The 18,563-nt window shown below is 35.4% G+C and overlaps 1 protein-coding gene and 1 long non-coding RNA gene across 7 annotated transcripts in view; both read left to right on the top strand.

Annotated features, from left to right (window-relative positions):
- Positions 1-6,507: 6,507 nt before the first annotated feature.
- Positions 6,508-8,209, top strand: LOC104804617. The gene is made up of 3 exons (XR_770369.1): positions 6,508-6,655; positions 6,999-7,109; positions 7,815-8,209. It is a non-coding gene; the product is annotated as an uncharacterized LOC104804617 (long non-coding RNA).
- Positions 8,210-9,413: 1,204 nt separating this feature from the next.
- Positions 9,414-18,563, top strand: part of LOC104804615 (chromatin modification-related protein EAF1 B-like) — an 11,856-nt gene continuing 2,706 nt past the window's right edge. For 2 of the 6 annotated variants that reach the window (XR_770368.1, XM_010528938.1), the window contains exons 1-21: positions 9,415-9,814; positions 10,702-10,898; positions 11,014-11,068; positions 11,147-11,244; positions 11,324-12,701; positions 12,809-12,928; positions 13,136-13,363; positions 13,739-13,930; positions 14,147-14,227; positions 14,361-14,418; positions 14,493-14,998; positions 15,075-15,128; positions 15,475-15,523; positions 16,044-16,240; positions 16,350-16,403; positions 16,481-16,561; positions 16,965-17,096; positions 17,197-17,313; positions 17,789-17,889; positions 17,973-18,164; positions 18,278-18,557. Coding sequence is in view for 5 of the 6 variants with exons in the window: in XM_010528938.1 (XP_010527240.1) it covers positions 10,759-10,898; positions 11,014-11,068; positions 11,147-11,244; positions 11,324-12,701; positions 12,809-12,928; positions 13,136-13,363; positions 13,739-13,930; positions 14,147-14,227; positions 14,361-14,418; positions 14,493-14,998; positions 15,075-15,128; positions 15,475-15,523; positions 16,044-16,240; positions 16,350-16,403; positions 16,481-16,561; positions 16,965-17,096; positions 17,197-17,313; positions 17,789-17,889; positions 17,973-18,164; positions 18,278-18,557 (4,113 nt within the window). In the remaining variant the exon portion in view is untranslated. Of the gene's footprint in view, positions 9,815-10,701; positions 10,899-11,013; positions 11,069-11,146; positions 11,245-11,323; positions 12,702-12,808; positions 12,929-13,135; positions 13,364-13,738; positions 13,931-14,146; positions 14,228-14,360; positions 14,419-14,492; positions 14,999-15,074; positions 15,129-15,474; positions 15,524-16,043; positions 16,241-16,349; positions 16,404-16,480; positions 16,562-16,964; positions 17,097-17,196; positions 17,314-17,788; positions 17,890-17,972; positions 18,165-18,277; positions 18,558-18,563 lie in introns of all 6 variants that reach the window. The other 4 variants (XM_010528943.1, XM_010528940.1, XM_010528942.2 and 1 more) reach the window with 4 other exon arrangements.

Here is an 18,563-nt window from a genome sequence, read left to right as displayed (position 1 = left end):
TTATTTTTCAATCTCCATATGCCGTAAGTCAGCAGCGTCACTTCGCATTCTTTTAACAAAATGGATAAGTAATTGGAATTGATGGGAAACTCAAAACAATAGTGGAAATTAGGGGTGGATATTTCGGTTATTAACCGAATAACCGAGCCGAACAGAATCGAATAAGATATAACTGTATCCGAACCGAACTCGACATCAAAACCGAACGGTTATGATTTTCTTAAATCCGAAAAACCGAAATCGAAACCGAACCGAACCGAATAAAAAATAACCAAAAAAACCGAGAGAATAACCGATATTTTCTTTGGAAAATTGAACTTTTTACCAAAACCGAACCGAAAAATAACCGAACCGAAATTTATATAAAAACCGAATGGTTATAATTTTTCTATAACCGAAATAACCGAACCCGAATATAACCGAACCGAACCCGAACCGAACCGAATTGACCACCCCTGATGGAAATGATCGGTTAAATAAGATTTTTTTTGTTACTACGTTAAATAGCCATTATTATTTTTTTTGGTTGAATAAATAACCAATTATTATTTATGGGTTTTCCAAGTATCAATATTTTATCGATGGAAAACACGACTTGGTCACACGTGTTGTCTTCTCTATCTTTAGTGTATTTCTTTAGGACAAGTTAGTTGACTCTGCACGCCAAAAATTGATATATTACCCCCCAAAATGTTTCTCTCTATTACGGATTTCATATTTCTATTACTAGTATTTTCTCAATTCGATTTTAGAAAATTATATATTTTTTGTATATTATTTTAATATAGTTTGACTTCGCTTCCGAATAGATTTGAATTCATTTTTATTAAAATTAATATATATATATATATATACACACACACACACATACGCCTAAAAAAGATACACGGTTTGATTTTTTCACTATTTTTTATTTAATTTTATTAATTTTATTTATAAATTAGTATGTTCACATAACTTTGTAGCGGAAGTCGTTTAAGCATAATTGTATATTATTTTGTATGATTTATTTTAGTGTGGAACGAGAGGTTAGAAAGAAGGTATTGTCACAATTATACAATAAGGCATTTAATATTATTTAAATATTGAATTAACAACGTAAAGTTCATTTAAATATTACATAATATATATATATATATATATGCATAAAAGTATGATTGGTGAACAACTGATGGTGGGTTTAACTTCTTCGTTACAAACTAATCCCCTACTTGAATAAAATATATCCGACATCGACAATGTGACGTTTATTGTTGTAATTTAAATAACCAAACAAATCATTAACCGTGTTAACGTATGATATATGAATATCATCCCATGAAAACACTAGATTCCGTATTTATATATAAAAAAGGATACAAAAATTAAGCGTCTAAAATAATTTAATATTCGGGTATACTTGATATTGAAATTTTAAATTTGAAATTTTTGGGTCTAAGAACATAACTTGAATATTCGGATATATCCGGTATCCCAAAAAAAAAAACTATTTGTAATTATTATCGTGGTAATAATAATTTTAAAAGATACATGACCTAACACATGTGGTGGCAATGATATTGTATCATTACCACAAAGGGGTGTTATGGGACAGGGTCCACACGTCACGAACTCTTTATTGCTACAATTAAGGATATGGTGAGGACAAGAGCCGGTCCTCTCTGTTCTTCCTTCCCCTTTTATTTTATTTTATTTTATTCTGCCCTATTACGAAAAACTAAGTTTTAACCCGCGCAAATCGTATAAATTATTTAAAAAAATATTATTAGTTTTAAAATTAAATATATTATATTTTACTTTTAAATTTATAATACATATCTTAAATCAAAATGATAAATAATTTTTAATAATATTGAGATAACAATATCTTTTATTTTCAAAAAATGATTGCGAATAACATGTATATTTATATTTTCGTGTGTAATAATATAAAATTAAAGGTCAGAACCTAATTTAGAAAACTCAACCGGTGAAAAAGATGCAAAGTGTCTGTCTGACCTCGACTTTGAGATCAAATTGGGGAGGAGAGCGCATATTCTAATCACATGACTTGCTCCCGGATCCGAAATTAGTTTGAACTCGGTCTAGGATACCCGGTTATTAGAAAAATATTAAGGGTTAGAATAATATTTTTATAAAGACGTTTTTTAAAAAATGAAATATTAATATTTTAACGTTTAAAAAGAAGAATAAAAAAAATTTCATATTGTAAAATAAAAAAAGATGAAGAAAATAGGTTGATTGGACACCGTGAACACATTATCACCATTTTATAGTTCAGAATTTTTTAAATTACGATCGCTATATCAACAAAAGTAAAGTACTTAAAGAAAGTGACACTAACCACATCTAAACTATGATGGTCTGATCTTACTGATATTTCATTTAGAATATGTCCGTCAAAACACAATCTAATAAATCTCTAAAAGATCTTAAAACAAAAACCCAATAATAACTATGTAGATTGAAATTAAAGTTCTCGTGTTGAGTTTGTTTGATTCCTTCATAGCTGCTTTCACAATTGCATTTAGATCGAACTCATGTTCAATATTCTTGATGAAGAACGTTTTCTTCCATGATTATCGGTTAGTTATCCTCGAGATTTGTCACAACATCGAAGCCTTTGCTTTTTCTTATTTCTCCCTCATCATGAAGAGCAGAACCACTACAATAACTGATACAAATACAACCATGATAAAACCTATTACAATCAGTATCGTCCTTTATGAAATCTTTTGATTATATTTCAAGTGTTCAAGACCATCAGGATATCTATATAAAGTGCTCAATAGTCCCCCGCAACGCAATCTATTTCCAAAAAGGCTTGAGTTTAGAGACTTTTGGAATGAAACAAAGATTGGAACTTGACCATCTAAGAGGTTAATACAGAAATTAACCTCGATCAAGCTTAACATGCCTTTGAGCAAATGTGTTCTGGAACCCATGAGCAAGTTATTAGAGACGTATAAATAAACCAACTTATCGAGCTTCCTTAGCTCAAGAGATTGGTCAGATGAGGAATTTACCGATAGCCCTCAGCTTGAGTTTCAATCATCTCCATGAATCACTACATTTATACTTATTCGCTAAAATATACATGTACTTTATACATTCTATCAAATAAATCCCTAAACGCAAACGCCAAAAAAATACGATAAAAAATTTGTCTAAACCCAATCCAACCGATATATATTCGAACTGATTAAAATAACATATCATATTGGATATGAATATCTCAAATCCGAAATAACCGAACCCAAAATAATATATCGTTTTACAGTTATTTCGGGTTCGGTTATTTCGGTCATTATATTATGTTTTCCTAAACTAAGATTTGGTCATTTTTTTAAAATATTAAAACTATGATTATTTCATATTTGTGTGCTACATGTATATATATATTATCACAATAATAATAATAATAATAATAATTCAACAACCCGTATAAAATCGATTCACATTTAATTTAAATAAATATGAGTTGAAATATCATTTAGTTTAGTTTTTCATTTACTTTGACTTATATTTTATTAAATTTGATTCTTATTGTTCTTATCATCCCAATTTGTTTTATTAGATTGTGCACTACTCATCCTAAGATTTTCTATTATGTGATGAAGGAATTGAATTAGTTCTCATATGTCAAAGGTCTATCATCGTCTCGTACAAACATTCATGATAAAAGTTGGAGGTTCATATAAAATGTTACTTACCAAACTCAGATTGCCAATATTAGGACTCGTCTCGGATGACTTTTTACTCGAATTATATATTTCAAGACTCAATTCGATAAGTCTCTGAAGAATCTTCAAAATAAAAATCCAATGACAATTAGCGGAGCCTTCCCCACCAAACTCATATTTCACATTACATCCAATTAAAACTTTAATAGTTTCTATAGTTTTCGTTAGACCAATTTCAAATTCATAAGAGTTAACGTAAATATCAGTAGAAAAACTATTTATCATATCCTGACGATATTTGTCCAAAAATAAAACATTAATAGTTATACAATTGAATTCATGTATTTATTTTTAATTTGGTATATATTTGTTGTTAATATTATAAACACTTTGATTCTCCAAATAATAAATAACAGAAAAACTTACCTTATTGATATTATATTAGAAAAAAATAACTATTTTAAAAATAATTTTATTTAAGAAGGTCAATTATTTTTATAAGAAAACTAAATAAAAATAAAATAAAATGGACAAATATATTAAGATGTTAATATAAATTATATGGTCGAATAAAAAATGAATACTCAAATATTTTCTGCGTAAATGAATGACTACAACATAATTTTTTATTAGACCATTTGTTTATCATTCCGGTAAAGTAAACGAATATTACAATGAAACTGGTCAAATATAAAAATTTAAACCGGTATCATTAATCGATTCTCTATACTGATTTCTCTACCTAAATTTGTATAACTTTTCAAATTTACGACCGAATGTAAACTGGTTAAATTCTATGTTTTCATTAACTTTTTTGTTTTAACGTTTTCGTGTTTATTTAATAAATAGAGTATTTAATGATAATTCTTGGCACGGACACATGTGTTGTCTCTTTGCCCTTCTCTCTGCCATCTTCATACAGAATATGTAACATGTACTCTCATGAGCCGCTCATATCTTCAATGAATTATCGTATTATATATATATATATATATATATATATATATATATATATATATTAGTTCATAAAGAGTGCTTTTCCACGTCATAAAAATATATATATACAAAATAATCGTATCAGTATTCATGTTAAATAAAAATTTCACAAAAATAAACTAATTCTTACAGAAAATCTAAAAAACATAATAAAAAAAAAAAGAATGAACAATGAACAGCACAAAATTATAAAACCTTACCTGGGTAACCCCTTTCTTCGTTGTGGCTTATGTTGTGAGCCTCCCTATCTTTTTCTTTTTTTGCTAAAGTTTTCGGTTGTCATATTCTCTTCAATTTTTTCTTCTTTTTTCTTTTGATTCGTATTATGCATTCCTTCGATGGTAATCATCTACTCAAATATATATGCCACAGATAAAACACTTAATGCTTAGTTCATGACTTTCCACTTGGCTCTTCGGGCTTTGTGGTTAATGAACCATAAATTAAACATTCGAATCTTAACCTCTCTATTTTTAAATGTGAATTAATTACTCATTTGACCGATCATCTTTATTTTTTAATTGAGAATTACTTAACTCTTGTGAAAAAATTAAAATGCACTCTTTCATATTCTCAAAAAAAAAGACACGTGTTAGACCCGTAGGAAAAACTCTACTTTTATATATAAAAGATATTACAATCACGACTAAGTTGGTTAGTTTTTTTTTTGTTCATATGTTTTTTGCATTTTTTTTTTTATTTTTAAAATTTATTTATTTCATTTTATACAACAATATTATATTTGGAAAAATTCAGTTTTATCCGATCAATTTTCATATCAAATTCAACTATAGTTATTTATTATTTTTTCATATCAAATGGATAGTATCACCAATCATCTCCTACATCGAATTAACGAATAGCATATAGATGTTGGTTCATCGAATATATGTGCGTGTATATATATATATATATGAACAGTGGATGTACCATTATATTAATGATTTGATGGATTTCATATGTGGATTCTAATCCATTATAGAGTCAATGGATTGGACCCGATCCAATGCACCAACGCTCAACCTATCACGGGTCGAGTTGGATTAGTTAGGAGTGATTTGTATGATCATTCTAAGAGTTGTATCATATATATATATATATATATACTATAGAAATAGAAATAAATTATGATCATAAATCCAAACGATGTTTATCCGTTTGCTAAAATTAGGGTAGCACATCTCGTTTCGGTGAAAAACAAGCCAAATAATATAGTAATATATTAGTATGATGCAATATAAAAATTGTGTATTTTAAAAATTAAATTAATGGAATATATTAAAATAAAAAATGAATAAAATATTATTTATATAATATATATATACGTGTATTTATGGATGTATGTATATGTATATAATTGTGTATACGTTATCTATATATATGTTTTGTAATTTTTTTTTAAAGTTTGATGGAGCGATATGGATAACGCAGTGTTCTAATTATATTTATTGGTTGTCACGATAACGATAATGAGGTCTTTAGTCGATTTGTTAACGTAGTTAGGGAGCGAGTTATAATTTTGAAAGATTTCATAAATTTTTTATTTTTTATTTACATTCGAAATACTTCGTAATTATTTGTGAAAGTTTTAAAAATTGATAACCTAATTGCATTGTATAGAAAAACCTGCCATCATCATTCCATAATTCCATGTTTGGTAGCGTAAATTGATTAAAATCAAAATCAAGGGGTTGTTCTGTCAATTATGGTATACTTTGGGGATGTATGTGAAAAATATTTCGAAAGGGGTTGGAGCCAACGGTCTATAATTATTAATTAATTAATTAAATGTAATTATATTATTCGAGGGACAGGCAGTAAGGGAATCTGTGCGGCTTCTCGACTCTTCCACTGGGGCTGACTCGTTTGTTTCGCCCCCACCAACCTTCGACGCCTATATCAGACCTTTCTCGTGTTCTTCAAACTTAAGCTTTCGGGTTTTCCAAATCTGCACTGCGATTCTCTCGTTTTCCCAGGTAAAAATTTCCGTCCGATTCCGATTCCCATTCATCTTCATGTTTCTTCTTGCTCTGTTAGATCTCCTTTCGTAATGTGTTTATAGATTTGAAATCGCACGCAAAATTGATTTTGTATTTTGTTTCGTGGATTTTCCTGTGGAAATTTCCAGGGATCTCTGTGTTTGTGCACCGACAATGACACATATCCTTCGTGGATCTGTTCATTTTGGTTCATATTTTGTGTATTTCCTTTTTTTGATGTTTTCGCGGAAAATACTGGGGTTTCTCGGGAATCGAAGGGGATGAGTAGGAGAAATTAGTTTGTTGTTGTCTTGTGATATTTGTTTGGCTTTAATTGAAGCGAACGCGGAAACCAGAGGGAGCGTGATCGTGAAAGAGCTCAAGCTAGAAACAATCACAAATCTAAGCAGCCTAAGAGTGATGGATTAACTCCCGAGCAACGTCGTGAACGGTAGTTTCTGCAGATTTTAATCCGCTTGTTTATGTTCTGTATGAAGCTGATACAAGTACACTCTTTATCAGAAGACTTTCAAAATTGGCTAACTCAATGATCTCTGGGGATTTGTTTCTGGTGTGTTAGTGTTAGAGATTACATGTCGAATCTACAGCTATTGAAAAATCTTTCTTGACGATGCGTTTTCTGTTGGGGTGGGTGTTTCGATTCGGGAATTTGGTTACAAACCCGGTATGAATCGAAATCGAACTGAAACGAACTGAATGCTATTTGGTACAATTCTTGTAGGACCGAATAAACTGTTTTCAAACTGAACTGATATCGAACAGTGCCCGATAAGTATCGAACGAAAACCCGAATTATCCACCTTAAGTTTGAATGTGTGTAAAAATGAAGTTTTGGTTATTCTTTGGTACTCAATATTCATATAACAAAACTGTTTCAAACCAAACCAACCCTAAAGCCGAACCGTACCGATTAAAATTAAGTTCTAGTTTGGTAATTTTTTGTAGAATCGAATAAACAATTGTTGAACTAAACCCTACGTATACCGAACCGAAACCCAAAACGTCCACCCCTAGTTTTTGGTCCAGTGTTATATGTTTTGGAAGAAAGTTGTGAGAATTTGTCTTGACATTGTATACTGTGTGATTGTTCTGTTGGATTTTGTTCTGTTTTTTATTTTCGGATTTGGAAATGTAGGGACGCCAAAGCATTGCAGGAGAAGGCGGCGAGAAAGGCGGCGGCTCGGGGTAACAGTGGCGGCGGCGGCGGCGGTGGAGGTAAAATCAAGAAACGAAATGACTGAGATATAAACTATAAACTGTTGGTGATAACACATTAGGGGTGATGGGAAGAAGATTGAGGAGGGGTAGATATTATTAATTGGTTAATGTTGGAAGCACTTCTGTCTCATCAGGGGATGTCTAATTGCATCGAGTAGTCATGTATGTTGCTTGTCACGTTCTAAGAGACCGTGTGAATCTTGTCTTTGTCATTTGACGTTGTGGCTTCTTGACTGCTTGGTTCTGTGTCTGATTCGAGATGGAATGGAACCCTTTTCTCTCTCTCGCTGCGTCTCACACGTGTTCTGTGTACGATACCCGCGTATTACATACACTCTCAAGAACAAGAAGTGTCGTCCTCGGTATTAGGGGTGGTCCTTTCAAGATTCCGTCGGATTCGGTTATTTTAGTCGTTCAATCTTATATTGAATTTGGTTCGGTTCTGATGCGGGTTCAGTTTTTGTTGATAAAGTAGTGAATCTTTCAAATAAATTTTCTCTTTTTTCGGTTATTTTTTAATTGATCCGGTTGAAAAGAAATCATAATTATTTGATGGTGGTCGATGTTTTCGACATTATCGGTGTGTTTCAATAATATCTAATGTCATGGATGGTATTAGAGAATATGAAATGTCTCACGAGTGTATTTTGTGAAATTTCTATTGTGTTTCAGATTTGTTCTCTCTTTTCTTCTTTGTATTTTGTACTCGAGTCCTGATCCCGATTTCATTTGATCGATAATAAGAAAAGCTAGGCTCTGATTTCTTCTTCTTCTTCTCTTGCACGTGCTTGAATTCAATAGTAAACGGCATTGTGTTTGATTATATGTATGATTTGAATACGTGTTAACTTAAGGCCCTAAACCATCGGAGGGCAAGGCTTATTTAGGAGTTTGGATTTGTTGATCAGTCTCCACCCTTTGGTTTAAATACTACATAAAAGTTTTTCGGCTTTTACTCCAAAAAAATATTTATTTTAATATATTATTGTTTTCTTCAATCATGTTAGTTTATAAAAAATATATCTAGTTAATTTTAAAATAAGATTTTATTCATATAGATATCTATTTTTTACTCATGCTACATCTCTATACAATGAAAGAAATAGAGTGTCTCTATGTAATCAAAGAAATAGAGTTTGATCAAGAGAGGTACAAATCTTATCATAAAACAGACATGGCTACATAAAATCCGTATAACCAAAATGGTAAAGGATTTAAATGATCGAGTTATCTTAAAATCAAATTTCAACCTTTCTTACAACTAACGAATTTTTTTTTTTATATTGTTGGCCCAAGTAATTTTTCTTAATACAGATTGTCCGAAATATCTGAATTTTTAGATTTAAATTAATCTTTGGGGATATGTTGGAATTCTGATTTCCAACGGGACAAAATCTTCGAGCGGCATGTACGGACATGCAAATTTACATAAATAAAATGATAAAAATCATAAAAGGCCCAACGATGACCGGAGGCCTCATTCATCTTCCGGTGTCGTCGTCTACATTGAAGCAAGCCGAACCAGGCCCACTCTCTCAGAGAGAGAGAGAGAGTGTCGCATAGTGCGTCGAAGAGAGAGAGAGGGAGAAAGAAAAAAAAACGACACGAGAGCGATTTTGTTTTCCTCCTCCGAGAGGGAAACATAAATTGAAAGAAATTTCCATGGAGGAATTGCTGAGTTAGGAGTCTGGCCGGGAGGATTCATGGATTCTGTTTACACGGGAGCGTCTTGTTTCCGTCTGGAACTGGTTCTGTCGTCGTGAATTTTTTGGAGCTTTTCGAGAGGGTTGTGGGGAGAGTCTGTGGTTTCATTGTCCGAAACCCTAGGAGAGAGAAAAAAACACACGAATTAGGTTGTAAGCTTGTCTGAGTTTTGTGCCCTAGGCTTGCATTCTCCTCATTCCACGTCCGACTCAGGTACTCGTGCTCGATTCTCTTCTCATTTGCTCTTCTTCACAAACCCTAAAGTCCAACTTTGCTCGAGGTCATGCGGATTCGGGATGGCTCGTGGAGTTTTGGGTTTAGTTTTTGGGCGGATTCATTGTTTCTGCTCTTCTGTTCATGACTTTTGATGGAATGTCGAGAATTCTTCTCTGCAATGCCCTGTTTTTTACTCGTTTAGCTCTGAAATGGGCTCACTCGACGTCAAAGTTCGTGGGCACGCCTTCTTAGTCACCCAGCTTATCATTTTCAATTTCCGTTGCCTGTAGTGTATACTTATGTTGGATTCTTTTTTTATTTTAGCAGAGAAATTTCCTATCGTCATGCTACATTGTGATCGTATCTTGGTGTTCTTTCTACAACTGGGCTCGAGTTTAAATTTAGTGCGGAGAAGTGATTGCTTATGCTGGCATGTATAGTCTGGCTCAGTTCTACTTTTGTTTTTTCTAGCCCTTGTCAAGTTATGCTAATTTTCATAGGGTACAAGGAAGATCACGATAGAAACTAGCATTAGATGGAAAACAAATACTAGAATCTCTTGACTTGACTTACCAATTTTCTCTTTTTGTTATTTTTAGCGACTCACTCGGGCGTGTGACTGAACTCTGTCTAGCTCTGACATCTCATGAAGGGTTTATCTGGAATCAAAACTTAGCTACTACTAAACTGTTGTTAAATGGAGTTGATTTGACTTACTGGAGGGAAAAAAGATTTGATCTGATAAACATATGCATGTGTAGGCTTATGTTTCGATATCTATTGTTTTGTGCAGGTCAACACTAAACAATTATTGGAATCTGTCTTCTGCAGTACTGTTATTCAAAATCCTGTGAACACTGAAAATACTTCTTAACTTGTCCTAGATTAATGCCAGGATTTGAATTAATGGGACGGGCGGACTCATTTGTGCTAAGGTGGAGATGCATGGAAGCATTTTAGGATTTGTCATAGTAAATGCTGAAGTTGATTTCATGGGAGGAGTTATTGACAGTGGAGGTGGTATTGGGGTCAAAACATCTCCACGTCAAGCAGCATTCGAGAAGGCTCAAGCAGAGCTAAGGTAAAACAGGATTGCGTTTTTTCCTTTTTATTTCCTTTCAAGGCATATCTTTTACCTTGTACAAATCTGTTATACAATTATATCTAATGGCTAATGAAAATACTTGTTTCAACAGGCAAGAGTATGATGTTCGCGAAGAAAGGAGAAGGGAATTGGAGTTTTTAGAGAAAGTATGAAGACTGATTTCTCTTTTCCTTTCCGTTTCAAGTACGAATTATGACTGGAATTTACTATTCTCTCTACTTTAGGGTGGCAATCCCTTGGATTTCAAATTTGGTAATACAACTTCACATAGCGTCCAATCGCCGTCATCCACCGATCAGCAGGCAGATCAATTAGTAAACAGGTACTTTCTTGTTTGTTGTAATTTATTGTTTTGATTTCATGGATTAGCTCATGATTTTGTTTACCCATCTTCGCCACAGTGAAGTCAAAGATAGTTTTGCCCTGACTGCCTCACCACATGGAGATTCTGTGGAGAGTGGTGGTAGACCTGGAGTTCCTACAGTTTCAGAACCTAATACAGCTGATAATCTTTTACTATTTGACGGGGAAAAAGAGTTACTTGAAAGAGAGACAAATTCGAGAAGTTTTAATAAGAGAAACAAAGCTGAATCAGTGAGGTGCTCCCAAGAGAACACCAACCAGAATGTCAAAGAAACAGAAGATTCTGCCATTTTTCGTCCATATGCTCGTAGGAATAGATCAAAGATAAATCGGGATTCAGCACGACCAAATTCGACAGAGTTAGCTCAGAGTCGTGGTGGTCTTGTGACGTCTCTCTCAATTCGTAGAGGATCAGTGGATGGAAAGAGTAGCACACCTCAAACGGCTAACCAGAAGAATAGGCATATAACTTCTATGTCTTGTCCAAGCTCTGCGACTTCAAATGGTAATATCAATTCGAAAAGTTTAGTTTCCAATAATCTATTAAACTCTGAGGCAGAGGATCTATTAGTTGGTCGAGAGATGAGTGTTAGCACAAGAAGTAGCCCGCTGAAAGAAGAGGCAGATGTTACATTAAGGAAAAATTCTTCTGTTGTGGCATGTGGAGAGGCTGAACTTGCTGGGGAGAAGGCTCAGGCGGTTCCTGCTAGTACAGAAATCCAGGCTCACGAAGCTGCAGCAATAGCTGGGCAAGAAATTATGCCTACCCAATTGAATGGCCTTGTAGATTTTAAAGGAGAGAAAAAAAGCTTAGCAAATACTGCAACTGCAAGGTCAGAAGGGTTAGATTCAGAATCTTCTCATGCTAACAATGTAGGTGTAGACGTAGATAATGAGAAGGATCTCCATGGAGTAGACAAAGCTGACATCAATGGAATCTGTATGCAGCGGACTTTAAGAGTAGAGGGGTTACTAAATAATAATGGCAGTGAAATGGTGAATACAAAGAATGAGAATGAGGTTTGTGGCACTATTGCCGGTGTTAACGTGAGGACTTATGTAGATGAAAACCAGACAAAATTGGTCAAAACCGAAATTCAAAGCCAGAGAAGTACATCTGAATTGCAAAATGAAGAGAAATGCTCTTCTGAAGCAGAAAGAAAACAAGAAGTTGATTTGGCTGTATCTGGAGATGATAGGAAAGTCGGTGATGGTTTAGCTGACAAATCTAGCAACCATTTTTACCCTGGAAAGCCTCAGGCATCAGCAGAAATCAGCTCTGGTGTAGTTAATAAGAATGTAGTTTCAGGAGTTGATATTGTAGCATCAAAAAGACAAACTGATCCAGAAGGTGGCTCTATTCTGGTAGATACCATGAAGGAGGATTCGATACTCGAGGAGGCACGCGTTATAAAGGTTGTCTTTTTTTAACTGCGCCTGACAATCTTAATTTCTCGAGCTTGGAAAAAGTTTGTATTCTTTGTTTGTTTCAGAGTTTTATGTCTGACATAACAAATTACCAGGCAAAGAGAAAGAAAGTTGCTGAGTTATCTTTCAGTACAGTACCAGTGGAGGTCCATATGAAATCTCAGTGGGATTTCGTCCTTGAAGAAATGACATGGCTGGCAAATGATTTTGCGCAGGTGTGGTTCAGCTGCTTAACTTTGGGTTCTGAATTTATTTAATGTTAAATTAAACATGCTCCAATTTTTTGAATTATTGTGCTGTCACGTTACCTACTGTAAGTCCCATCACTGAGTATGATAGCTTTTCACTTACTACGTATATTTATTGAGTGAACAAATTTGAATCTTTGCTCAACCTCTCTTTCTCTTTACTTCTTTTTCTAGGAGCGCCTTTGGAAGATGACTGTTGCTTCCCAAATCTGCCATCAAATTGCCTTTACTTCTCAACTGATATCTGAGCAAAGAATTCAGCATGGGAAGCTAAAAACGTTAGCTTCTACCCTAGGTAATGCAATCCTGTTGTTCTGGAGTTCTGTTGAGCTGCCTGGGGAGGAGATTGAGGAAACAAGTTTGATTGATGCCAAAGTTGATGCCAAAGGAACTACTGATAAGGTATTGATTGAGTTGTCTCTGAAGAGCCTGTTGTGGCTTTTAGATGACAGTGACAATAATGTGGTTCCCTTCCTTTTCCCCCATTTTCTCATCTTTTGATTGACACGCACACACGCACACACATATTCTGTTTGAAGAATTTACAGCTCTGTGAGGTCCTGGAACTGTGTATTTTAAGTTTGTGATGGGTTGGAGTAGGCTGAGATACGATTCTGTGGACTGCTCCCTCCTAAGATTGACATGCTGCATCTTTCCAGTTGCACCAATTCAACATATTTAGCACTTGGGGCTTTCTTTTGTCTTGTTACTTGTTTTTGTTTCATTCTTAGAATTCTTTTCTGGTGTCCTTTCAAGTAATGCTGTTACCATATACAGGAGAGTAGCACAGAGTTGGGGTGTGAGAGCCATGGAAAATGTTCAGCTGCTGGTGTCATAGAATATGCGCGGAGATTTTTGAAGTATAACAATTCTTCTGTCCCCCCTCTACAAGCACCACCACCATCGACTCCTGACAATTTGCGTGACCCGGGCATTTTGGAAACATCTTGGGATGATCAGCTTACAGAAGTACGGAAGATATTTCTTTTCTTTCTTGGCAGCCTCTCGGTTTAATGATGCTGCAGGAAATCTATGTGGAATGATGTCATTCGACAGAGAAAAATCTATATCGATCATTTGACCTAGATCAAACATCATTTGGCAGTGCTGCATCTCAGACGTTGATTTTCTGTTGTTGATAGCTATCACATTTCGACTCCGTTCACCATGCTTTTTTCTGTGCAGGAAAGCCTCTTTTATTCAGTCCCCCCTGGTGCAATGGAGGCTTACCGAAAGTCTATTGAATCTCATCTCACACGATATGGGGTATGGGAAATATTTTGTGGTGCTAGAAGTTCTCATGTGTTGACTTGATTGCTTACATATTTTTGAGTGTCTTTCTTATATGCATGTGTGAGTTTCTGAGTGTATTTAACCGCATTCTCCTCTTTTTCCCTAGAAATCTAGAAGTAGCATACAGGAGGAGGTTGAGACTTCTGATTATGATGCCGCAGGAGGTATACATGATATATTTGTTGTTAATGCTATGCATGATTGCAAACGTTTACTGATATTTAGTCTTGAACTGTAGATACAGGATACAATGCCATTGTTTATGACGACGATGAAGGAGAAACAAGCACTTATTATCTGCCTGGAGCTTTTGAATGTATTCAATCATCTAATTTAAGCCGCAAGAAGAGGAAGAACTTGTTGAAGTCATATGATATTGGAGCTGATTTACCATGTGGCAGCTACACAGGTGCATCCAATCAACCAACATTGATGGGGAAAAGGCCTGCCAGTAATATAAATGTTGGTTCAGTACCGACAAAGCGCATGCGCACTGCTTCCAGGCAGAGGATAATTAGCCCTTTTGGCGGTGCTACAGCTGGAAATTTACCAGTGCCCTCGAAGACAGATGCTTCTAGTGGCGACACTGATTCTTTTCAGGATGAGCAAAGTAGTTTGCATGGTGGATCTGGTGTTCAGAAAGGCACAGAAGTTGAATCAACTGGGAACTTTGAGAGGCGGTTACCTTATGACTTGGCTGAAACTTTTGGAAAATCTAAAAAGAAGAAGAAGGCTCATCTAGTAGTATGTGACTCACATTTTCTGGAATATTATTCATGAACAGTTCTGTTTTATAATTTTCACTTTCCTTTTGTTGCAGGGTTCTGGATATGACCAGGCTTGGCATCTTGATTCAACAGTCCATGGTGAACAGGTAGTTTGCTAAAATGGTCTTAAGATTCGATATCTACAAGTGTCTTTTGAAAGTATGCCCAAATATGGTGTGTTGTAATTAATGTTAACAAAAGCTTATTAAAGTGTCAATTATGCTACATTCTAGAACTGCAGCCTAGAGTTAGCTGCTGTTGGAATTGAAATACTTGGCGTCCCCCCTTTTTGTTTCTTAAATATCTGGATGGGTGATGATTTTTACTGCTTGTTTTTTCTGGGCACAAGAAGTTTTATGGAATTTTGTACTTTGTTATAGTTATTATACGTACTCCAAAAGGGGTAGTTGACTTTCTGGAGAGGAACCTAATTCCTCCTCGCTTTTTTGACAGAAGGATCACTGGAAGAAGCGACCAGAGGCTAACCATTTTGATATGAACGGTACCATTTTGATAGCCCATTTTTGTGCCTTTGATGCATGTCTGCTTAATGTGGTTCTTTAGTGGTCTGGTCGAAGTGGGGAAAACAGAAGCTTCACTTTCCCGTATAAATTAAACTGAGGTTATTATTTGCTCTAGAAGCTGCTTCTACAGAATCTACGATGCTTTCAAGAGCAATCTTTGCGGTGAATTAATAAACTATATGATGATTATCTGGAATTATTAAACCCTAGACCTAGAGTAATTTGTAATTAGAAAATAACGAACTATTACTGGAAATTACATGGCACTGGTGCTCTGTCAGTGTTCTAATGATGTGATAAGAGTCCCACATCGGTGGGAGAGAGGGATTTGGGGCCAATATATAAGGAGGGCCAAACCTCCACTCTTAAGCTAGCTTTTGTGGTGGAGTTAGGGCCCAAATTGTATCAATTGATATCAGAGCCATGATGCTACTTTTCTATGAGAATGCATATACATGTATATAAATGTCATAACATTTTTAAATTGTATTGTATAAGGTCTGTATGGGCCGCATGGTGCAAAGAAGCAGAAGATAGCGAAGCATTCGGCCGGGAATAATTTTGACAGTTCTACTCCTGTTATTGGATCGATTCCATCTCCTGTAGGATCACAGATGAGCAATATGTCCAACCCCAACAAATTTATTAAATTGATTGGAGGTCGTGAGAGGGGCAGAAAAATAAAAGGCCTGAAGGTATATTATTGTTATTGTGTGTGTGTGTTTGAGACTTCCTAGTGCATTGGTCGTCTAGCTTCCCTTGGGTTATCTATCATTTTAAAGTTTTGAAATATAATATCTGCAGATTTCTTCTGGTCAACAATGTTCTGGAAATCCATGGTCACTATTTGAAGATCAGGTTTTTATTTGTTACTGGTCTATATCTTTCCTCTGTGTTGCTTTGAGATAGCTGATTTCTTTTTATTTGCCTCCTAGGTGCTTGTTGTTCTGGTGCATGATATGGGCCCTAACTGGGAGCTCATAAGTGATGCAATGAACAGCAATCTCAAAATTAAGGTAAGGCACTGTGTGTGTGTGTTTTTAATTTCTTCTTTGTTGGGATTATTTCTTTTGAACATGCCTGGCACAGTAGATCTATAAATTATAGATTATAGGCTTGATTTTGATTTGTATTATTTCTGTTTGTTATTTTACTTTGTTGTTGAGAGCATAATCTCCTTGATTAAGCTATAAAAAATTGAACTCGCTTTAGCATGACAAGTATGCAGTAGAACATGGCCTCAAAACCCTGTTTTCTAGATTGCGTCTTTGGGAGTGCATTTTCTGTACCTTTCGAGCAAGGATTATGGCTGTTACTGTGTCAATCTCACTTATGTTCAAGCTGTCGCTTCTATTATAGTGATCAATCATGTTTCTGTTGATTGATTTGTTTCTCTGTTCTGCATTCTAAACATTTCAGTATATACATCGCAATCCAAGTGAATGCAAGGAACGACATAAGAATCTAATGGATAGGAATGCTGGTGATGATAGTGTTGAAGACTCGGGAACTTCTCAGCCTTACCCATCTACACTGCCTGGCATCCCAAAGGTTTTCCATAACTATGGAACATTGAATAAAATGAAGCTTTGTATAAGCTTCATCTATGTTTAGTTAACCTTTATTTGATGTACATGGCCATTATATTCAGGGAAGTGCGAGGCAGTTGTTCCAACGTTTGCAAGGGCCAATGGAGGAGGATACCCTCAAATCCCATTTTGAGAAGATTTGTTTGATTGGGAAGAAGTTCCACTGTCGAGGAACTCAGGTTGGTTGACGTATTGCATGGTATCTGTTTCCTGTGTTTTTACCTGCCTTAATCATTGGAAACGTCATAACCTTCATCTGGTCGCATGCCATGTAGCAAACAACAGATAATGGATGGTGATGTAGTTCAAATTGTCATCATGAGAGGATCCTGGGTGCTTTTGTTGTTTCTGATACACAAAATTCAATTTGCAAGTGTTTTGGGCTTGAGCTAGTTGACGCTTTTGCATGCTTATCTTGGGACTTTGAATTTTAGGAGTTAGGAAACTTCATTTTCTTGCCAGAATTTCTTCTAAAGTAAATGTTGCATTATTTTGATCTGTAATAACTAGGTTGCATGTCTTAACATGGCACTGAAATCTTTGCTAACATTAACTAGGGTATGAAAGACATATATATTATAGCTCGAAACTTATGATCCCTGATTTTGTTTTCTCGTTTCTGTTTCTGTGTACTCCGTTTCATCTCGCTCCAAGAACAATACCCGGGATCCTAAGCAGATAGTACCAGTCCACAATTCTCAAGTTATGGCTCTATCTCAAGTATTCCCAAATAACCTGAATGGAAGTGTCCTCACGTAAGTAACGTTTCTTGAATTTCATCTCCAACATATTACTTGCTGCGATTCTATTCTAATATCGTGCTACTCTTTGAATGAAGGCCCCTTGATCTTTGTGATGCATCAACTTCAGGACAAGATGTATTTACCCTTGAAAATCCAGGTTTGCCGGTGTTGAACCAGGGAATGTCAGGTCTCCCAACTTCTGGAGCAAACCCGTGCATATCTGGATCCGGAGCTATGCTTGGTAATAACTTGTCAACAACTTCTGGTCCACCCAGTGCTCCTATTAGGTATAGCTCTGATGGGTGATTTTGTCATTTGCTTGCATTTGTGCATCTTGGCTCAAGTTTTTTATTTGGATTTCTTCCTTCTATGAATAATAGTTCTTTATTATTTTTTTCAGGGATGGTAGATTCAATGTTCCTAGAGGATCTTTGCCACTTGAGGAGCAACACCGTCTCCAATATAATCAGATGTTATCTGGCAGAAACCCGCAGCAGCAGCCTACCTTGCCAACTGCTGGGGCTGTTCCTAGACCTGACCGTGGACACCGCATGGTACCGCCTGGTGGAAACGCCATGGGAGGAAGCAGGGGCACACCATTGTCAAGGCCCGGTTTTCAGGGAATGGGTTCGCCAAGCATGCCTAGCTCTGGTAGCATGCTTTCCTCTGGTATGGCCGGAATGCCG

The sequence above is a fragment of the Tarenaya hassleriana genome, unplaced genomic scaffold, assembly GCF_000463585.1.
Source record: "Tarenaya hassleriana unplaced genomic scaffold, ASM46358v1 Cleome90, whole genome shotgun sequence".
In the NCBI taxonomy this organism is placed as follows: Eukaryota; Viridiplantae; Streptophyta; class Magnoliopsida; order Brassicales; family Cleomaceae; genus Tarenaya; species Tarenaya hassleriana.
Note: the sequence above shows the minus strand (reverse complement) of the source record. Positions and strands in the feature narration are given on the sequence as shown.